This window comes from Ambystoma mexicanum, chromosome 4p (genome assembly GCF_040938575.1).
Source record: "Ambystoma mexicanum isolate Mex_15411 chromosome 4p, UKY_AmexF1_1, whole genome shotgun sequence".
NCBI classification, from domain to species: Eukaryota; Metazoa; Chordata; class Amphibia; order Caudata; family Ambystomatidae; genus Ambystoma; species Ambystoma mexicanum.
The window spans coordinates 904,622,901-904,645,108 of record NC_090927.1 but is presented as its reverse complement, the minus strand read 5'-3'; the positions used below and the strand labels follow the sequence as shown (position 1 = coordinate 904,645,108).

At 51.2% G+C, this 22,208-nt stretch overlaps 1 protein-coding gene across 3 annotated transcripts in view; it reads right to left on the bottom strand.

Moving 5' to 3' along the window:
- MDN1 (midasin AAA ATPase 1) overlaps nt 1-22,208 on the bottom strand; it is a 2,688,524-nt gene that overhangs the window by 1,135,130 nt on the left and 1,531,186 nt on the right. For all 3 annotated transcript variants that reach the window (XM_069606482.1, XM_069606484.1, XM_069606483.1), the window contains exon 53: nt 3,440-3,573. In XM_069606482.1, coding sequence (XP_069462583.1) covers nt 3,440-3,573 — 134 coding nt within the window. The remainder of the gene's footprint in view (nt 1-3,439; nt 3,574-22,208) is intronic.

The window sequence follows — 22,208 nt, the reverse complement described above, 5'->3', positions numbered from 1 at the left end:
ACTTCACCCCTTTTAGGTAAGCTGGTGTCACTGCATCTTGTTTACTCCTTCTGTCCATTGCCAATTGCCTTTTGAGTGTTTCCTTGATTATAACCCTTTGCCTTACAGTACTCAGGGGTCCTTCCGGCGTTCCCGATACCAGGCTGACGACAACACTCCCACCTGTGGCCTTAAAGATTGCTTGAGCAGTAATTACTCTCTGCTCGAGCGGTACTTGGGGACGGAGGCATTACATAACTGCACGACCATCAAGTCGGACCCATCAAGTAAGAACACCTTCCCCCTCCTTGAACCACACCACCAACCTACGAGAACGTCCTGGCTTCGTCTTCGCCAGGAATCTGCGTCAGATCGCTCATCCGTCCTCAGCATGGTCTGGATGCAGACAGTACAGGCACTTGAGGTGCCGATTTTGGACGAAGATGTTCTTCAGGCCACAAACTCATAGGCCCTGAAGAAGCTCCTCTTTCCTGCCTGGGACATGGTTGGTCAAGGTGCAAAGTAAGAACGAGGCTGGGCCTTCCGAAAACTTTTAGTGATGATCCGACAGAGTTTGAGCTTCACCGACAACGGGTCCCCACTGCCGGTAGTGAACTGACGGTTGACGTTAAAAGAATTGAGGAAAAAAACCATCAAACGTTATCATTAAAATCACAGTTCTTGTGGGGACACGTGAGAGCACTGAAACGTGCAGTAAAAATCTAAAGATGGCCAGCAGGGTGGAGCTTATTTATTTTATTGAGCATAGAAAGAGTGTCATTGGATGGGGAACGTATGACCTAAAGGACCGTGATGGTTATAGAAGAGACCAGCAGTTTTAGGCTAAAGCAAAACCGTTTTTTTAATTTTTTTTTTTTATTTTTTTTTTACAGAGGATTCCCAGCCCAACAACAGGGAAAATTTATGAGCATGTCAATCCATGCCAGACCCCATGTTGGAGAAGTTGCTTTTCTTTGAATTTGCATTGCTTAGACCTTTTTCAATGGTTTACAGCATACGGTTTTCCATCTTGCATATTTGAACCACTTGCAACTGTCATAAAAGACAAGTGTAGGTGATTTTTAGTGAGATCAAAATTAAATGTATACACAGCATAACACTGATTTGGTTTTTCTTACCAGTAAATTTTAATTGCTTATCGTGGTTGAAGGCCAAACAAATAGTTTGCTTTTATACTTACTAATTGGATTTGTGAGTGAGAGAAAGCGAGAGAGCGGGGGAAAGAAAGCAAGAGAGAGCGGGGGAAAGAAAGCAAGAGAGAGCGGGGGAAAGAAAGCGAGAGAGAGCAGGGGGAAAGAAAGCGCGAGAGAGCAGGGGGAAAGAAAGCGCGAGAGAGCAGGGGGAAAGAAAGCGCGAGAGAGCAGGGGAAAGAAAGCGCGAGAGAGCAGGGGAAAGAAAGCGCGAGAGAGCGGGGGAAAGAAAGCGCGAGCGCGCGGGGGAAAGAAAGCGCGAGCGCGCGGGGGAAAGAAAGCGCGAGCGCGCGGGGGAAAGAAAGCGCGAGCGCGCGGGGGAAAGAAAGCAAGAGCGCGCGGGGGAAAGAAAGCAAGAGCGCGCGGGGGAAAGAAAGCAAGAGCGCGCGGGGGAAAGAAAGCAAGAGCGCGCGGGGGAAAGAAAGCAAGAGCGCGCGGGGGAAAGAAAGCAAGAGCGCGCGGGGGAAAGAAAGCAAGAGCGCGCGGGGGAAAGAGCGCGAGCGCGCGGGGGAAAGAGAGCGCGAGCGCGCGGGGGAAAGAGAGCGCGAGCGGGAAAGAAAGCGCGAGCGCGCGGGGGAAAGAAAGCGCGAGCGCGCGGGGGAAAGAAAGCGCGCGGGGGAAAGAAAGCAAGAGCGCGCGGGGGAAAGAAAGCAAGAGCGCGCGGGGGAAAGAAAGCAAGAGCGCGCGGGGGAAAGAAAGCAAGAGCGCGCGGGGGAAAGAAAGCAAGAGCGCGCGGGGGAAAGAAAGCAAGAGCGCGCGGGGGAAAGAAAGCAAGAGAGCGGGGGAAAGAAAGCAAGAGAGCGGGGGAAAGAAAGCAAGAGAGCGGGGGAAAGAAAGCAAGAGAGCGGAGGAAAGAAAGCAAGAGCGCGGGGGAAAGAAAGCAAGAGCGCGGGGGAAAGAAAGCAAGAGAGCGGGGGAAAGAAAGCAAGAGAGCGGGGGAAAGAAAGCAAGAGAGCGGGGGAAAGAAAGCAAGAGAGCGGGGGAAAGAAAGCAAAAGAGCGGGGGAAAGAAAGCAAGAGAGCGGGGGAAAGAAAGCAAGAGAGCGGGGGAAAGAAAGCAAGAGAGCGGGGGAAAGAAAGCAAGAGAGCGGGGGAAAGAAAGCAAGAGAGCGGGGGAAAGAAAGCAAGAGAGCGGGGGAAAGAAAGCAAGAGAGCGGGGGAAAGAAAGCAAGAGAGCGGGGGAAAGAAAGCAAGAGAGCGGGGGAAAGAAAGCAAGAGCGCGGGGGAAAGAAAGCAAGAGCGCGGGGGAAAGAAAGCAAGAGCGCGGGGGAAAGAAAGCAAGAGAGCGGGGGAAAGAAAGCAAGAGAGCGGGGGAAAGAAAGCAAGAGAGCGGGGGAAAGAAAGCAAGAGAGAGCGGGGGAAAGAAAGCAAGAGAGAGCGGGGGAAAGAAAGCAAGAGAGCAGGGGAAAGAAAGCAAGAGAGCGGGGGAAAGAAAGCGAGAGAGAGCGGGGGAAAAAGCGAGAGAGAGCGGGGGAAAGAAAGCGAGAGAGAGCGGGGGAAAGAAAGCGAGAGAGAGCGGGGGAAAGAAAGCGAGAGAGAGCGGGGGAAAGAAAGCGAGAGAGAGCGGGGGAAAGAAAGCGAGAGAGAGCGGGGGAAAGAAAGCGAGAGAGAGGGAAAGAAAGCGAGAGAGTGGGAAAGAAAGCGAGAGAGTGGGAAAGAAAGCGAGAGAGTGGGAAAGAAAGCGAGAGAGTGGGAAAGAAAGCGAGAGAGTGGGAAAGAAAGCGAGAGAGTGGGAAAGAAAGCGAGAGAGTGGGAAAGAAAGCGAGAGAGTGGGAAAGAAAGCGAGAGAGTGGGAAAGAAAGCGAGAGAGTGGGAAAGAAAGTGAGAGAGTGGGAAAGAAAGCGAGAGTGGGAAAGAAAGCGAGAGAGTGGGAAAGAAAGCGAGAGAGTGGGAAAGAAAGCGAGAGTGGGAAAGAAAGCGAGAGAGGGATTGTATTGTGCCGGTACACCACCCAGATAGCTCCTGAAGTCAAAGCCTTGATGCTCTACCTCCTACCTTGATTGAGAGAAGTGTCTTTTCCCTGTTCACCACAATAAGGTAATAGGATGGCCTCTCTCAACCCTCCCTGAGGGCTGGTCTGAAAATCTATCTGAACACCAACATATGTTCCAAATCCATCACGCATTGCCCACACACTGCTGCGATTCATCAGAAACACTTTTTTTCAGTCACATACCCTCATCCACAAAAAACCATGGGAGATTAGGGTCCACATTTCAAGATGAAGAAAATCTGGCTCTCTGTACTCACCTCAGCCATAGCCTCATCAGTCAATATCCTGGGGTTGGACTGCACACAGTGTAACAGCAACGCATCCCATAATTCAAAGAAGACAGCAAGATGGGACACAATGGCATGGGGAAGACTGTTGAAGATTCCTGGATCTTTAACGACAAGTACACAAAACAATCAAAATTTATTTCAAGTTAGGCATATTTTCATACATACAAAAAATTGGAAAGGGGACATTGGAATAAAAAAATTATAACTAACGCTAAAAAAGGGAATGATGTTTGTGATATCCTAACCTTAGAACATACAATTGACTCAGGAAGTTTATTTAACCTTCTTGAGACATTGTTAGGAAAGATTTTCTTTTTGCTGTTTTCCTCCTTAGACTTTTACGGGACACCCTTTCTTTTTGCTTTGTTTTGAACCCTGTCCTGACCTCTTGGAGTAAAGCCTTCTGTTAAGATGGATTTCTAAACTCTGGCTTGGTGGACAGAGTTTAAGAGACCACCCTAGTCATAGTGAAAAGGGGGAAAAACTGAGTTTACCCAAACCAATCAAGGTAAAAATGGAGATTGGTCAAGGCTAAGTCTCAGGAGAGGTGAGTGGGACCAGGGGTCTACAATTAGACCACAGTAAAATACACAGTAATTATTGTTGACTGGTAAGTGCAAACATACTACATTTATTATAGGCCCAAAAACACACTTTGAAAAATGAATCAATCAGTTAAAGGGATGGTCTAGTAAAAAATTTTATTTAAAAAATAGATAGGCCACATAAAAAAAAAATACTAGCATCCTCCGTTTTAAAACTTCCTATGTAAAATTTTGAGCTATTCAAGCTCAAAATTCGAAAAAGCAAGCACAGGGGCGCAGCCATTTTGTGAAATGGAGGCCCTCTTGTGCTGGCTTTTGCGGCACTAATGAAGGAAAAGTCAGCCAGCTGTAGTAAACAAAGTCTACCTGAGAAACTCGGAAAGAAAAACTGCAGCGTTTTCCAACACAACCGCGTTGTGTCTGCCCGAATCTGCTTTTCCATTTGGGGCTCTCGGGCTCCTCACGGGGAGCCCGAGAGCCCCAAATGGGAAATCAGCTGCAGGTAGTAACACTACGCGGCATGTAAACATAACCGCGTGTGTTTCTGCCTGCTGTGGCTTTCACTTTGGGTCTCAAAGTGATGGCCACAGCAGGCAGAAACACACGCGGTTGTGTTGGAAAACGCTGCGGTTTTTCTTTCCGAGTTTCTCAGGTAGACTAAACCGCAGCGTTTTCCAACACAATAACGTTGTATTTATGTTTGCGGTCGCTTCAAAAGCGACCGCTAACATAAATACGTTTTTAAAGCTGCGGTTTTATTTCTAAGTTTTCCGGGCTCCTCCAGCCCGGAAAACTTAGAAACAAAAAACCACAGCTAGTGCTTATTTTTTGTAAAAAAAATAAATAGCACTTACCGAATTCAGCTGCAGCTTTCCTGCTCTGGTCTCCGGTCCGCGTCCTCCGAGTCCCGGCACTAATGAAGGGAAAGCCACCCAGCGGTAGACTTTGTTTACTACAGCTGGCTGGCTTTTCCTTCATTGGTGCCGCAAAAGCAAAAGCCCGCACAGGAGGGCCTCCATTTCACAAAATGGCTGCGCCCCTGTGCTTGCTTTTTCGAATTTTGAGCTTGAATAGCTCAAAATTTTACATAGGAAGTTTTAAAACTGAGGATGCTAGTATTTTTTTTTTTATGTGGCCTATCTATTCTTTAAATAAAATTTTTTACTAGACCGTCCCTTTAATATCACACAACACTAAATAGAAAACATATATACAGTCACAGTTAATACCATCGATATAAATCACCCCAATACCGGCAAGAAACTGCTAAGTAATTAGGCAAAAGTATCTGTAAAGACTGGAGGGGGGTGTCCGTACTCCTGCTCTCTATATGGTAGAGGAGAGGCACAGAGGACCCCAGCCAAGATTCTCTATTGTTAGCAATGGACGAGCAATCTAGGCCTAGCTTCTCAGGAGGTGATGCGGGCTGGTTCTTAAGTACAGTGTAGTCCCCAAGCACCCACAAAGGAATGTCCACACACTATTAGTGAAAACACAGTCTTTATATAATTAAGTTTCAAGGTTATATACACACTCACAATAACTCCCCTTGTGCTCAGTAAATCTACAATGGCAAATATATACAGTTCTAAGTATTACCACAATTATTATCAGATTTCATTAAATGCATCAACTGTATCCTGGTCCAATGTCACACAAATCAATTAATAAAAGTAACCAGCAATAGACCTAGGAGCAAAGCAGTTGGTTATAAAAATTAGCAGAATACTGGCCCCGTTGCCTAGACAGTTCTGTGTGGAGATCCCCCCCCCCCCCACCCTGGGCAACCTGTAAAATAAAGATCTACTACAAGCCCAGTCCGTTTATTGTTGAATGAGTCTTAGTTCCTTCTAAAGTGTTTCTACCACCCCAAAGTACCTGGAATAGCAGAGTTCGTTGAGGATGCATCGATGGATCCTTCTCGAGTGACTCCCTTTAAAGCAGGAGCCACGGATCGTCGATGGGCCTCGAAGAAGGTGAACTTGGCGTCGATGTTCCTCGATGAGAAGTTTGATGGCATCGAGGCAGCAGCTTCGGTCCTGGCAGTGCTCATCGAAGAGGCGTGTGGGGCACCTCGAGGTCGATAGTTCAGGACCGCAAAGAGTTTGTGAAGAACTGTGGCAGCAAGTCAAGTCGTCCGGCGTCTCTACGGTCTTTGGGTGGCGGGAAACCCAAGGGCGGATGCTCCTAGGCGCGTCGACTGCCTGGCCTTCCACGGCAGGATAAGGCGGTCAGTGATGCGGACGAGCGCATCTGGGAATCAAAGGTCTTAATCAATGGAGCGTTGCGGCTCCTGTCGTCGACGGCACGGTATCAAGCAGTCCCCGCTTCTGGGCAACTAACTTCGATGGGCCTGCACCGGTTATAGAAAACCTGCGAAACCTGGTTGACGATGGTGGACGGAATGTCCGGTGCTTCTCTTCGTTCTCCTCGGCAGTCCCAGTCTCCGGTCGGCAGCCTGTCGACGGTCTGACTTCCAGGGAGCTTCGGCGAAGGTTAGCAGTGCTCGATGGTCCCTCAAGAGCACGGAAAGAGGGCGCCTAACCAGGTCCTCTCTTGGATCAGTCTCGACGGCACATCGGCTTTCAGATTTCGCCAAAGGGAGACAGCAGTCAATCTTCTTCTTCAGGCTCAGTTGTCGAGATCAAGTGTCAGTTTCAACTTCAGCTTCTGAACGAATTCTAGCAGTGAGAGGCCCCCGGATATACTATTTGATCTCCCATTCATTCTGCTGGGTCACACTCAGGCAACCAATCACTCAGAAGGGCATTCAGCAGTCAGTCATCCAATCAGGCATACAGTGCATTCAGGCCATTCTCCTCCCTCTCAGACACTCACAACAAGGAATGTCTATTGGGACAAGAACCCAGCCATTCAACACTACACACTGCATTCATACCAGTTTCAGGCAGGGCTGTCTCAGTCATTGTGTCAAACACCAGATACCAGACATCCAAAACAAGAAGTGCATATTGGTCACATACTCCATTCACCCAGGTCCCACCCACAGGATGTACCCACAACATACAATCACTGGGAAGGCTCTAGCCAGTCTGGCCTAGACTTCACAACACCACCATATATGGAACATCCAGCCAACAGCCAGTCAGAGGGAAGGGACAGAGTCAGGGCTTCCCAGGACCTTGGGAAAACAAGGTAACAGGTAATAGAAAGCAAGAGGCCACAGGGGCCATCTCATTTCCTATCAGGAATCAACTGATTCCAATGGCAGGGCCTGGATATCCCAAAATGGAGGATACTCAGAGCATCTATCAAATTCAGCATGGCGCTGCTACCAGCACATACCCTGCTCTGTGGGCCAAAAACAGGTGCCCACAAACATACAGTAGGGGGACAGGGTTGTACCCCCACCCATGGGTGCCATAAGGGTATCCCATGGGTCTGTACACCAAACCAAAAACGGGAAGAGCTGCACTGCCAGGAGTCCCACAGACTCCTGGGCAGAAAACAATACAGACCACAAGGACTACAGGACAAGGACAGGGAGGCCCTGTCCCTCCAATGCATTTCCAGCATCACACCTACCCATATAGTCCCATTATAAGTAAATGGGATTATAATAACACTTATTTCTAACACTGTTGGCTTTGCCATAGCTTGCTTGTGCAAGAAATCTGACTGTTGGGGCTACTTTTGGGCATTAGTCTAACTTGAACCCTAACCCTAAAAACCCGTCAGTGGACCCCAGACACCCTACCTGCATTTTCCCTGCATCCTAAATTCTTTGGATCTGTAACCTGAACTACTGGGCACAAGGCCTCAGGCAATTTAGGGCTGGACAATTTTAGATAGGGATCATCTCTGAGGACGTTTCTGTGCATAATACTTGTCTAACCTTTCCTTGGCAGGAGTTTCCGATTTGTATTATGCCTTATAACAAAGTGAATGCATATTTTTAGTTTGATAGTGTTGTGTGAAACATCTACCTGCTTGTAGTCATTTTTCTATTTTGTGTTTTGGCCATAATTAATAACCATTTGTATACATCCTGTCCAAGTATAAACTGTGATTCCCAATGTGTGACCTCATTGTGGAGCCTTTAAACGCTAACCCACCTCTTAAGAACGTAGTCTAGACCGCCTGTCACTGCTACCTAAACTGGTTTGGTTACAGCTTCCCAGAGTTGTTCCTGTCACCATATAGGTTGACCGCCTATACATCTGTCTACCAGGCCAGAGTATAGAAAATTAGTCTAACAGCAGCCCTGCACATGTTGAGCAGGGGAACACCAAAGAGAAACGCGGTCGAGCTGCAATGGCTCTGGTGTAATGTGTTCTCGGGGAACCTGGAAGGACGACTGCTGGCCAGACGAGGACCGTGCATGCTGCAGCAGCAGAGTCACCCGGAAATGGAAGACTTAGACATGGCCTTTCCGTGATTAACAAGTCCACAATTCTAAACAGTGGAGATGTCTTCCAAAAGTCTTTGTGCGTGCCACATAAAACTTAAAGACACCAGCAACGTCCTGCAAATGCAATGTACTTTCAGCTGGCATAGAAGAATTCGGGAAGAAGACTGGCAGAACCAAAGGCTCGCTGGGATGGAATTCTGAAGGAAATTTCAACATAATGGTGGGGTGGGTCTATAGCATCACTCTTATAGCGTGGAAGGACAAGTACAACTGCTTGCAAGAGAGGGCCTGGATCTCCCTGAACCACCTGGCCGAGGTGATCACCAGGAGGAAAGCAGTCTTCCACGAGAGAAGCTTCAGTGAGGCCTGATGCATTAGAGGCCCTGTGAGCTTAGTTAAAACCATGTTGAGCTCCGAAGCTGGAGCAGGAGCCTTCACTGGTGGAAAAGTACTGAAGAGGCCTTTGAGGAACACCTTGATGAGCCTGTGCGACCAAAGGAATGGCTTACCAGGCATCCTGGTGTAACGGGATATGGCAGTCAGATGCAATCCGGCCGACACAGTGCATTCAAAGTGCTCACACCTTCGAGCACCCCCTGCCCAGACCACACCCCCCAACAAGGCTTTCCACAGTCTTATTCCCTGATGACCCTAGTACCATTGCCTACTGCGCCACCTTTTAAAAACTTGCCTACTCAGATCATACCTTACTGAAGGTCAAACCAAACAAGTCTAACACCACTATTCAAACTCCATGCCCACTACAGTACAGACATCTCAGACTAGGTTCCAGATGACATTTATTGCATACCTCCACTAGTATCACATGCACCACCATGGCAGACAACTTCTCCAAAGACCCGGTATCCATTGCTCCTACACTCGAACAGTGCTCCCCACTACCCAAACGCATACCTGACAACGTCCCCTTTGTAATCAAAGGTGCTCTAATTAAAGAAAGATAATTGCCAGCCCATGCACTTGATTTTGCTGATTACATCACACAAGCTTGACTTCATAGCAATCACAGAGACGTGGCTCCATGCCGCATCAGGACCCTCTTTTGCTCTTGCTATCTCTGACAATTACTCAATCATCCTGCATGACTGCCTTTATATATAAAACCACACTTGCCTTAAGAATCATCGCTAGTCAAACTATGCCCTCTGCAGAACTACTTTGCATTAAACTATCGACCCCACCATCGAACTTCAGCGCTCCAGCCACATTCAGCGAGTGCAAAGTTCTCTCAGCCGGCGAAGACGGCGTGCGGAAAAAAACATTTAGATGAAAGTCCGACGGCATCTTGGGACTGAAGGAGGGGTGCGTCCTGAGCACCAGCCTCGTGTCGTCAAAAGTTAAGAAAGGAGGCTTACAGGACAGGGCCTAGATCTCTCCCACCCATGGTGCAGAGGTGATGGACAAGAGGAATGTGTCTTCCACGACAAGAACTTCAGCGGAACTGTCTGCATAGGTTTGAATGGAGGGTCCATGAGCCTAGTCAGTACCATATTGAGTTCTCAGGTCGGGGTTGGAGCCTTCACCAGCAGGAACAAACAAAACAGTACCTTGAATTCCTTAACCAGAAGATGCAACCATAGCAATAACCGTCTGGGGGATCTGGTGTAGCAGGAGATAGCCGCCACAATAACTGATGGAGGCATGGGCCAGTCCTGCTTTGGCCAATGTCAGTAAATACGGCAGCCGCGACTCGTAGAGGGTTTATCTTCTGTGTATGGCACCAAATGGCGAACCTTTTCCATTTATGTCCGTAGCATTTAAGAGTAGTCGATGCTCTGGCCTAGCAAGCACCTCCTTGCAGTCCGCGGGAAGAGCGTAACCCCCAAACTCTAATGCTGTCAGAGCCAGGCCTTCAGGTTCAGCGATCCTGGGTCGTGGTGCAAAATTGCGCCTCCTTCCCTGGCGAGAAGATTTGTGACCACCGGAAGCTTGACTGGAGGAGACTATGACATGTCGAGAAGGTCTGGGTACCAGATCTGCCTCGGCCACGCCAGGGCGACGAGGATCATCCTGCACCGGTGCCGTCCGAGTTGATTGACTAGTCGAAGAAGCAACAGGAATGGCGGGAACGCATACAGAAACAGGCCATCCGAGTGGTATGCAAATAAGTCCCCCATGCTCCCCAGTTGGGGAAAACTGCTGGCGAATCTCCAGCAATTGGTGTTCGTAGCTGTCACAAACAGATTGATCTAGGGATTGCCCCATCTTCGGAAAAGGAAATCCACTTAGTCCTGCCAAAGTTCCCACTCGTGGCAAGAGCGCAGCTCCCTGCTGAGGGAGTCGGCAAAGGTGTTCTTTACTCCTGCCAGATGAAACAGGATGAGGAACATCGCCTGGGCAACGGCCCAGTGCCATAGGTCCTGCGCTTCTTTGGAGAGCGCCGTGGATCTGGTGCCCCCCCTGCTTCCCGATGTAAAACATTGTGGTGGTGTTCTCATGAAGACCTGCACCACCTTGCCCTTGAGGGATGGAAGGAAAGACTTGCGGGCCCAAAACATAGCCCACAGCTCCAACACTTTGTATGTGCAACAATTTCTCCGCCGGTAGCCACAGGCTCTTCATGCAAGAGACTTCCGGTGTGAGCTCCCCATCTTTCCAGAGAGGCGTCTGTGGTGACCATCTCCTGGGGCGGTGGGATCTGGAAATCCACGCCTACGGACAGATGTGCACGAACTCCCCAACACTGTATAGCTCGACGGAAGCTCACATTGAGAGTGATCTTGTCCTGGACGCTTCCGACAGTTGTATCCAATGGGCATCAAACTCCTGCAGCAGACGCATCCGTAGCCTGCATAGCCGGATGAGGTAGATGCAGGACAACATCATGCAAAGCAGAGACTTTATGGACCTTACTGTGGCGACCTTCAGGGCCAACAGCCATTGCACCTTGCCCAAGATGGACGCTATCCTCTCCTCCGACGGAGACGCCATGCGCAACACTGTGTGAAGTTGGTATCCCAAAAAAAGCGCATCCTGCAATGGAGTTAAGCAGGGCTTTGCATAGTTCAACGAGAACCCCAGATATGTCAGTAGACGAACGGTCCTCGCCGTGTGGTCGACAGGGATGTCCTTTGAACTAGCCCGGACGAGACAGTCGTCTAGATAAGGGTAGACGTGAATCGCCCGGCAGGCACTTGGTGAAAACCCTTGGCACCGACTTCAATCCGAAGGAAAGGGCCTTGAATTGGTAGTGCTTCTTTTGAACCACGAAGCGCAGAAACTTGTGGTGCGCCTTGTGAATGGGGATGTGGAAGTACGCATCCTCCAAGTCCAGCGACAACAGGAAGTCCCCCTCTTCTAGCTGTCCGAGCAAGTGTTGAAGAGTGACCATCTGGAATTTCTGGGACCTGATGTACTTGTTTAATCGACAGATCGAGGATGGGCCTCCAGCCTCCGGACTTGTGTTTCACGAGGAAGGACCTCGAGTACACTCCAGAGACCTGGAGCCTCTTGGTAACGGAGGCTGGAGACGTTGATCGTGTCCTGGCCGCAGAGGAGGCCATAGCAACGGCGCTCCCGAGGGCAGTGGACTCGCGATGCTTAGCCTTTTGGTGGAGCCCCGCCGGAGGGGCGCCCTCAAAGGTTTTAGAAGCCTGCTCAGACATCTTGGTGCTGGGAGAGGCATGCTGCTGGGACCCACCTAGAGCAGGGGCCTTGGCCTGTAACCACTCGTTCAGCCGCCATTGCGATCCTTCATCGTGCGAGGAACCATCTCCTGGCAAAACGGTCAATCTTCCTCCTTGTGCGTCGGGTAAAGGCAGTAGACACACTGAATGCTCGTCGTCTGAAAAGAGATTCCGCGAGCCACAGCTGAACAAATCTTAAACAGGGGAGTTGACTCCTTCTCCTCCTCCGACACGGTCCACACAGAGTAGGCCTGAAGAATCTTCTGGAAGACTCCACGAAGAAACGTGATGAAATCCGGCCTTGAGGGGCACCGAAGCAAACCAAAATCAGAAGGTTGATCGATGGAGCACAAGACCAGATTGACTATAAAACTCTTCCAAAAAGTGAAAAAACGCAGTAAAAGCTCAAGAGCTAAACACAGGGAATCCCAACACTTGAACGTGCGGTAAAAATCTGAAGATGGCTGCCAGACGAGGGGCTTAGGTAGAGGGCAGTCATTGGCTGGGGGCAGTATGACCCAGAGCTCAGTGATTGGTTGTTAGGAGAAAGACAGTTCAGAAATGAAAAACTGATTTTTTCTTTACCAAGGATTCCCAGTCTGACAGCGGGGAATATTCATGAGCATATGAATCCATGCCAGACCCCATGCTGGAGAACGTTGTCCATCTCCTCTGTTTCCCTTGCCTCGTTGTGCCTTGAAACACGTGTATAGGCGTGTTATAAATGCCATATCATATCAGTACTGTACCTAAAAATCTAAAAGATGCCTGGGTACTTCGACTAATAAACCACCAACTACCAATAATAAACTACAGACCGATCACCACAGTACCCTTTCTGTTGAAAATCTTGGACCAAGCAGCTTACCTGCAGATCCATCACCACTTGGAATCCAACAATCTTCTTAGTCTCAATCAGAATTTAGACCCAGACATGGGACTGAAACAGCGGTGATTGACTTTAAGACCCAAATTCAAGCCCTTAAAGACAAAGGCAAATTGACCCTGCTACTCCTTCTCGACCTGTCGGCTGTGTTTGACCTTGTGAAATACAAAGCCCTTTGCCACCATCTAACATCTGCTGCACACTTCTCGGATGAAGCCAATGCTTGGATCAAGTCATTGCTCAATAATCAATCCATGAGGGTCTTTGCACCATCAGTTTCTGCAGAACCCACACCCGTCTAACAACACGTGGTGATCACCAACCAACAATCTACAACGATTTTACCAAGCCACTGTTTGAATACCTTGACTATTTGAGTGTCACCTATACAAATTACGCTGATGACACCGAAATACTCATTCCTATCACCGGCGACTATGCCACAGATAGCCAAACACTTAACACCATTTACCTCATTATACAAGCCTGGATGGCCAAGAATGGAATGTTTTAATGACGATAAGACAGAGCTGCTCCTTCTGGCATCACCTGCTAAACTGAACAAATTAGATTAATTTACTGCCTTCAACATTAAATGGTAACAATGAAAAACGCCAAGGATGTGAAATCCTCAGGCATCGATTTAGATTCAGCTCTCCCATTAACAAGACAAACTAATGCCATTGCATTCTCCTCTGCCTACACCTGCAAACTTCCCAGAGCCTGCAGACCATTCATAACGCCGGCAAATTGCATCACAATAGCTAGAGCCTTAGTCCCATCTAAACTTGACTATTGCAACACACTATCTAGGAACTACCCAACGGAACCTAAACAAGTTGCAAGTCATACAAAATAACGCCTCCTGGTCTGCTCTGAATATCCCGAGATCACAACATATCTCTGAAACCAGGGGCAACCCGAACTGGCTGGCCATCAAGCAAAGAATCACACTCAAAACCTTGTCTCTTACCCAAAATGTTTCTCACCAACATGGCACCCCAAAACTTGTCCAATAGTTTAATTCACAATCTACCATCCCACCGACCAGAAGTGCTCAGACTCACTGCATCAAGATCACTAGGTCTAACCTACAAAGAGCAGGAGGGATCAGCTTCCATATCCTTGCAGCGAAATGTTGGAACGCGCTCCCCATAACACTAAGATCAGAACCCTCATACCACATATTTATAAAAAATATCAAGCTATGGCTACATGAGCAAGAACGCAGCTAATCTGCACAACCCTGCCTACCCTGTACAGTTTCTTGTTAACACTGCATCCATTTTATTTCATGTGCCTTGCACAGTTTACCTAGGATTGTAACTATTTTTTATGTATTAAGTTGTCAAAACTTAAATATCTGCAGTAATTGAGGAAATGTTACTGTATTTAAGTAACTTGCCAATATTTTACCAAACTGAAAGGTATATTTGTAACCTTGTCAAATGTAATTATGCAAGTTGTAAGCTAAGCGCCCAGATGCCTCGGGGCATGGAGCGCTCTACAAATAAATAAACTAAACCTTAATTGAGGCAGGAGCTTGGCCAGGGAGAGCAGATACGGGAGGAGCTGCAGAGCTGTGACTGGCAGTGGTGTAATCTTCTGATTCCTGCAATACATTTGAAGCGCTTACACGTTGTGACATGAGTTTAGAGGACGCCCTGCCCTTGACCAGAATCTTCTTGCACTCCTGAGGGAGAGCGTAATGTCCCAACTCTAGGACTGCGAGAGCCAAGCCGTGAGGCTCAGCGACACTGGGTTGTGGTGCAGTATTGCTCCATCTTCTCTGGAGATGGCCGGATGGACAGAGCAACCGACAGACAGAGCATGTCTGGGTACCACATCTACTGTGGCCACGCCGGAACAATGAGTATCATCCTGTATTGATATATGATATGGCATCAACGCTGTCCGAGTGTGTTGCTCACATGTAGCAGGATTAGAAATTGAGGGAAGGCGTACATGGAGAGCCCCTCCCATGGGAACGAGAAGGCATCCCGTGGCTCCCTGGCAGAGTAAACCTGTCGGCAAACATCTTGTACATGGAGTTGATCGCCGGCGGAAGAGTTCAATTTGGGGCCAACCCCGCTTGCTTAAGAGATGAGCAAGGAACAAGTTACTTACCTGTAACTGTTGTTCTCCAGCATGGGTCTGGCATGGTTTCACATGCTCATGAATATTCCCTGCCATCAGGCCGGGAATCCTCAGTAAAGAAAAAAAATCAGTATCAGTTTAGTTTTTGATCTGTCTTTCTGAGTAGTAACCAATCACTGATCTCTGGGTCATACTGCCCACACCCAATGACTGCCCTCTCCCTAAGCCCTCCCCTGGCAGCCATCCTAAGATTTGGTAGCACGTAAAGTGGCAGTATGACCAAGTGAAGATCCGCAGAGGGGAAGGAGGGAAGGTTCGCATGTGAATCCATGCTAGACCCATGCTGGAGAACAACAGTTACAGGTAACTTGTTCCTTCTCCAGCATGGGGTCTGGCATGGATTCACATGCTCATGAATACATAGCAGTACACACATGCACAAGCACGGGAGGTGGCAAAAGGCTCAACATTAAGCATTGCATAAACTCAACATTAAGCAGCTCTTACCTCCTCACCAGGCCCACCTTCAGGCGAACAGGTTGCGCAGCACTGCTTGGCCGACTCTGGACTCCTCCCTAGAGTCCCGATCGACGCAGTAGAATCTCGTGAAGGTGTGCGTCGACCTCCAAGTAGCAGCCCTGCAGACGTCCAGCAGGGGCACACCAGACAGGAACGCCGTAGTAGCAGCAATCGCTCTGGTCGAATGGGCTCTCAGACGGCCGGACAACAGTCGGTTAGCCAACCGATGACGGTGCATGATGCAGCCGGAGAGCCATCTGGAAATGGAAGCCTTCGAGAGAGCCTTCCCTTGGTTCACAGGTCCAAAGTTCACAAATAGCTGTGATGTCTTCCGAAAACTCTTTGTGCGGTCCACGTAGAACTTCAGCGCTCTAGCCACATCCAGTGAGTGCAAAGTCCTCTCGGCCGGCGACAAAGGCGACAGAAAGAAAACCGGTAACACCAAGGGCTCGTTGAGGTGGAAGTCCGATAGCACCTTGGGCATAAAGGAGGGGAGCGTCCTCAGCACCGCCCTCGTGTTGTGAAAAGTCAAGTATGGAGGCTTGCAGGATAGAGCCTGGATCTCTCCCACTCGTGCGGAGGTGATGGCCACAAGAAACGCAGTCTTCCACGACAGGAACTTCAACTGTGCCAAATGCAGGGGATCGAATGGCGCCCCCATGAGCCTGGTCAGCACCACGTTGAGCTTCCACGCCGGAGCAGGGGCCTTCACCACCGGGAACGATCAGAACAGTCCCTTCATAAATTCCTTCACCAGGCGATGGGACCACAAGGACGCCCGTCCTGTGGTTCTGGTGTTATCGGGAGATCGCAGCCAGATGTATCTTGATGGAGGCATGAGCCAGTCCAGCCTTGGCCAGCGACAGGTACGGCAGCCCTTGAGGGGCAGTAATCCACAGAGGGTTAATCTTCTGTGCACGGCACCAGACAGAAAACCTCTTCAATTTATGTCCGTAGCACTTGAGGACGCCCTGGCCTTTGTAAGAACCTCTCTGCAGTCAGCCGGGATATCATACCCTCCAAACTCTAGTGCTGCAGGAGCCAGGCCTGCAAGTTCAGCGACTCTGGGTCCTAATGAAGTATGGCACCTCCTTCTCTGGCGAGAAGATCTGCATCCGCCAGAAGCTTGACTGGAGGGGACGCTGACATGTCCAGAAGGTCCGGGAACCATATCTGCCTTGGCCACGCCGGTGAGACGAAGATCATCCTGCACCGGGATCATCTGAGTTGACTGATGAGTCGCAGAAGCAACGGCAACGGAGGAAACGCATAGAGGAACAGGCCGTCACAGGGGAAGGAGAATGCATCCCCCATGCTCCCCGGCTGGGGAAACCTGCGGGCGAACCTCTGGCACTTGGTGTTTGTCGCCGTCGCAAACAGATAGATCCGGGGATTGCCCCATCGTTGAAACAGTAGATCCACTTGATCCTGCCGCAGCTCCCACTCGTGGCAAGAGCGCAGCTCCCTGCTCAGTGAGTCGGCGACAGTTTCACTCCTGCCAGATGAAAGGGAACCAGGAACATCCCCTGGGCGACAGCCTAGTGCCACAGATCCTGGGCTTCCTTGGATAGGGCTGGGGATCTGGTTCCTCCCTGCTTCCGGATGTAGAACATCGTGGTGGTGTTGTCGGTGAAGATCCTCACCACCTTGCCCTTGAGACAGAACACTGCACGGAGCTCCAGGATGTTGATGTGCAGCGGCTTCTCCTCTGGGAGCCAAAGGCCTCTCGCGTGAAGTTCTCCGGTGTGCGCTCCCCACCCTTCCAGGGAGGCATCCGCCGTCACCGTTATATGGTGAGATAGGGTCTGAAAGTCTGTGCCCGCCGTCAGATGGGCGTAGGTGCCCCACCACCGGATCGCTCATCGGAAGGTCTGAGCGGGATGCTGTTCTCGAAGCTGCCCGTCGCTTGGATCCAGCGGACGTCAAGGAACTCTTGCAGAGGGCGCATCCCAAGCCTGCACAGGCGCACAAGATATATGCAGGAGGACATCATCCCGAAGAGGGACTTGATGGACCTCACCCTGGCCACGTCCGTGGCCAGCAGACACTGCACCTTGCCCAGGATGACCTTCGTCCTTTCCTCCGACAATGAGGCTAGACGTGCCACTGTGTCGAGCTTGGCTCCCAGAAACAGTGCGACTTGCGACGGGACCAGGTGGGAATTGGGAAAGTTGATGGAGAATCCCAGGTCCATGAGCAGTTGGACGGTCATCGCTTTGTGTTCTATGGCGAGCTCCCTTGTCCTTGCTCGGATGAGCCAGTCGTCCAGGTAGGGGTCGACGTGGATCCCCTGCAGGCGCAGCCGTGCCCGCGCCAGCCACCGGTGCAAGGCACTTGAACACCCTGGGTGCCAACTTCAATCCGAACGGGAGGGCCTTGAACTGGTAGTGCCGTCCTTGGACCATGAACCTGAGAAACTTTCGGTGTTCTTTTAGAATGGGGATGTGGAAGTACGCATCCTCCAAATCCAACGACGACAGGAAATCGCCCTCCTCCAGCTGACCTAGCACGTGCTGGAGGGTGACCATCCGGAACTTCTGTGCCTTGATGTTCTTGTTCAGTCGTCGCAGGTTCAGGATGGGGCGCCCTCCTCCAGTCTTCTTTTTCACAAGGAAGTACCTTGCGTATACCCCGGACCCTTTTCGGGACGAGCTCGATGGCACCTTTTTTGAGCATCGTCCTTACCGTTAATAGCAGTTGAGGGACGTGAGGTTCCTTCCTGGCCACTGGTGGAATGCAGGTACACTTTTTTAGAAATTCGAGGGCATGCCCCTGGGCCAGGGCGTCCAGCACCCAACGGTCGGCGGAGATGGACTCCCACACGCTGACGAACTTTGCCAGCCGGCCTCCCACAGGGGTGCTTCGTTGGGGGCCCCACGCCACGATCGGTTCAATCTTGCTTGGATGACGCCTTGGCCTGCCTGGCGATGACGGCGGGGTCCACCCGACTTGCCTCCTCCTCTATAGGATTCCTGCGACGAGGAGCGGGCCGCTTGGAGTTACGTAGAGGAGCCACCGCCGAATCCCTTGGAGGCACCCTGCTTGCCTCTGGTGCTCCGAAAGGACGGCCTTCGTTGCCGGGGAACGCCTAGGACCTTAGCTGTCTCTGTGTCCGCCTTGATGGCTTGGAGGGACTCATCCACTGTTTTCCCAAACAGATTGTTCCCATCGAACGGCATGTCCAAAACCTTGGCTTGTATGTCCTGGCAGAAATCCGTCGCCTTGAGCCACACTCGTTGTCTAAGGCAAACGCTATTGCCTAGCTAGCGGAAACCGGTGTCGGCAATGTCCTTTGCCACTGTAATGGCGCGGTCTGACGCCACTTCGCCTTCTTTCAAGATCTCCAGGGCCTCGGCCCTCTTGGTGTCCAGTAGGGGGTTCCAACCGGGGGGTGATCTTGTACCATAACTCCCTGTCGTAGCGTGCCACGATAGCGAGGACGTTGGCCGCTTTATTCGTTGTTGCCGCAGACGAGCTAACTCGTCGTCCCATTGCGTCCAGGTTCTTTCCTTCGCCATCCGGCGGGGAAGGGGAAGTTGAGGCTGATGCCCCCCCCGCTTTCTTCTTAGCCGCCGCTGAGACGACCGAGTTAGGGGTCGGTTGTGCCCTAAGGCACAAAGGGGCCGCGTCGGGGACCCGGTACTTCTTCTCGTACCGATCCCTCTTGGCAGGCGTCGTAGACGGGTTCTTGAGAAGGGTGAGACCCTCATCCCAGATATCATCCAGCAGAGGCACGGCGAGGACTGTTTTCCTCTTGGCCTCGCTTCGTTGGTAAAGGAAACCTTACTTCTCTTCAGGGCAGAGCTGAAAAAGCTTGGATGCCCTGGCGATCATTGCATGGAAAGATCCGATCTCGTCGGGAGGGGAGGCCCGGCTGGGGGCGATGGGAGCTCCGTCCCATCGTCACCGCCATCGATACCGGTCGTGTCCATTCCCATGTCATCCCCAGGGACGGGGGACGTGGGCAAAGGTTGAGTAGACCGCGAGGGCTGAAAAGGCAGGGCTGGATGGATCCGTCTTCTCTTGTTCCAGGGGGGTGTAAGGGGGGGGGGGGTCTTCCCGCCGGGTCCGGGTCTGGCTCCTCTGTCGAGCCTGGTTCCGGTTCCTCCGTCGGTGGTAAGGGCAATCTCGTCCTTATCTTCGAACATAAGGATTGTAATGCCAACAAAATGGCCTCCGAGTTGTCCTGAGGCTCCGGAAGCGACGGGTGACTAGGACCCTCGTCAGTGCCGCCGTCGCTCTGATAGTCACCTTCGTTGGGATCCCTCCCGTGGGAACGGGTCTCTTCGACGCCCTTGTCGAGGCCCTCTAAGTCTTCTACCAGTACCTCCTCTGATGCTGTGTCCCTGTCCACAATGGCCACTGCCCCCCCCTCTTTTTCCGCCGGGGTCTTCATGGGGGTCTTTTCGATGGGTCTGAAAGAGGCTTCCCTCCGCGGAGGCAGGGAGACTCTGGGCCCTGAGGTCGCCTCCACAGTCTGCGACAGGGCCGCCGCGACTTCCTCGATAGGGGCCTTGGCCGGGTGAATCAAGGCCTTTATCACTGGGCCTGTGGCCTTCACCTTTAGGGGAGGGTCACTGCCTCGCTCCCCCTCCACCGGATCCTTCGAGCTCGACCGGGGCCTCTCCAGAAGCTTCGCCGGGTTCTCGGCTTTCCTCTTCCCTGAGCCAGAGCGTTGGCTCGTGGTTGATGGTGCTGAAGAGGATGCGCCCTGTCTGGCAGCCGAGGAGCCCGACCGTTCAGCATTCCCAGTGCCCGCGGACTTGCAGTGCTTTGCCTTCTGTTGGGCCCCCATCGCCGGGGCGCCCTCACAGGATTTAGAAGACCGTTCGGACGACTTCTTCTCACCTGACAGGCTCTTTCCTTCCAGCCAGTTGGAGAGACGAAGGTGTCGGTCCCTGATGGTCCGTTCCGACATGTTCCTGCAAAATGCACAGTCCTTCTCTACGTGTGTTTTGTCCAACACATTCTGTAGCTGGCATCCAGGGCAAACCCTGAACAGCTTTCCGGGCGTCGAGCTTCCTTTCTCCTGGGCCATGTTTGGGCAGGCCGCAGAAACTCCTGGACTCCTCCAAGAAGCGTAACTCGACGAAATCTTCACCCTTGAGGGGCGTCGAAAAATCTGACACGGATCCCCGTTAATCGGATGTAGAGACGGTGGAGCTTGAGGCTCCATTTGACCGAAAAAAGAGACATTCTCTTTGAAAAGTGCGAAAACGCAGCAAAAGCTCGAGAGCTAAACACGAGGACTCCCAACACTTGAGCGTGTGGTAGAAATCTGAGGAATGCTGCCAGGGGAGGGGCTTAGGGAAAGGGCAGTCATTGGCTGTGGGCAGTATGACCCAGAGATCAGTGATTGGTTACTATTAAGAAAGACAGATCAGAAACGAAACTGATATTGATTTTTTCTTTACCGAGGATTCCCAGCCTGACGACGGGGAATATTCATGAGCATGTGAATCCATGCCAGACCCCATGCTGGAGAACTTGCACTTGCTGAAGCTCCCATTTGTGGCAGAACCGCAGCTTCCTCCTGAGCGAGTCTGCAATGATGTTCTTGATGCCTGGCGGGTGAAAGGGTGCAAGGAACTTGCCCCGAAGGATAGCCTAATGCCAAAGGGCCTGGGCTTCCCAGGAAAGCACGCAAGAGTGCATCTGGCCCTGTTTCAGGATGTAGAACGTGGTGGTGGTGATGTCCATGACAATGTGCACCCCCTTCCCCTTCAACTGAGGTATGAACGACTTGAGGGCCCAGAAGATTGACATGAGTTCCAGGATGTCGATGTGGAGGTCCTTTTCTTCCGGAACTAGAAGCCTCTGGTGTGGGAACTGTCCAGTGTGGGTCCCCCACCCTTCCAGGGAGGCGTCTGTGTTAACCGTGGCCTCAAATGGAGGTGCCTGGAGAGGAGCCCATTTTGTGAGATATGGGCATGACCCCCACCATCGTAGAGCTTGTCGGAACTGGTTGAGAACACTGTCCGTCCACGTGCCCATGATCTGCAGCCACTGTGTATGAAACTCCTCAAAAGGTTGCATCTGAAGTCTGCACAGCGGGAGGAGTTGGATGCAGAAGGACATCAAGCCAAACAACGACTTCATGGCTTGAACTGTGGCATTCAGTGCCAACAACAGGTGCTGTACTTTCCCCGGGATGGACGGCACCCTCTCCTCCGAGGGGGTTGCCAGGCACGCAACCATGTTGTGGCGAATGCCCAGGAGCAGATCCTTCTGTGATGACTCCGCGCACGACTTTGGATAGTTGATGGAGAATGCCAGATCCTCAGAAGGCTAATGGTGTCTATAGTGTGCTGGATTGCCAGAGCGTGGGAGCGGATCAACAGGTCGTCGAGTTAAGAGGAGACGTGGATTCCGTTGAGCTGCAGATGCGCTGCCACAGGAGCCAAAACACTGAACACCCTTGGCGCTGACTTCAGACCAAAGGGCAGGGCCTTGAACCGATTGCGTCGTACCTGGACCACAAACCAAAGGAACTTCCAATGTCTTGCTTGTATAGGGACTTGAAAGTAGGCGTCCTCTAGGTTCAAGGATGCCAGGATCTCCCCTTCCTCCAGCTGGCCAAGCATGTGCTGCAACGCAACCATCCCGAACTTCTGAGATTTAAAATATTTGTTAATTCGTCTTAAGTCTAGGATTGGCGGCCACTCTACTG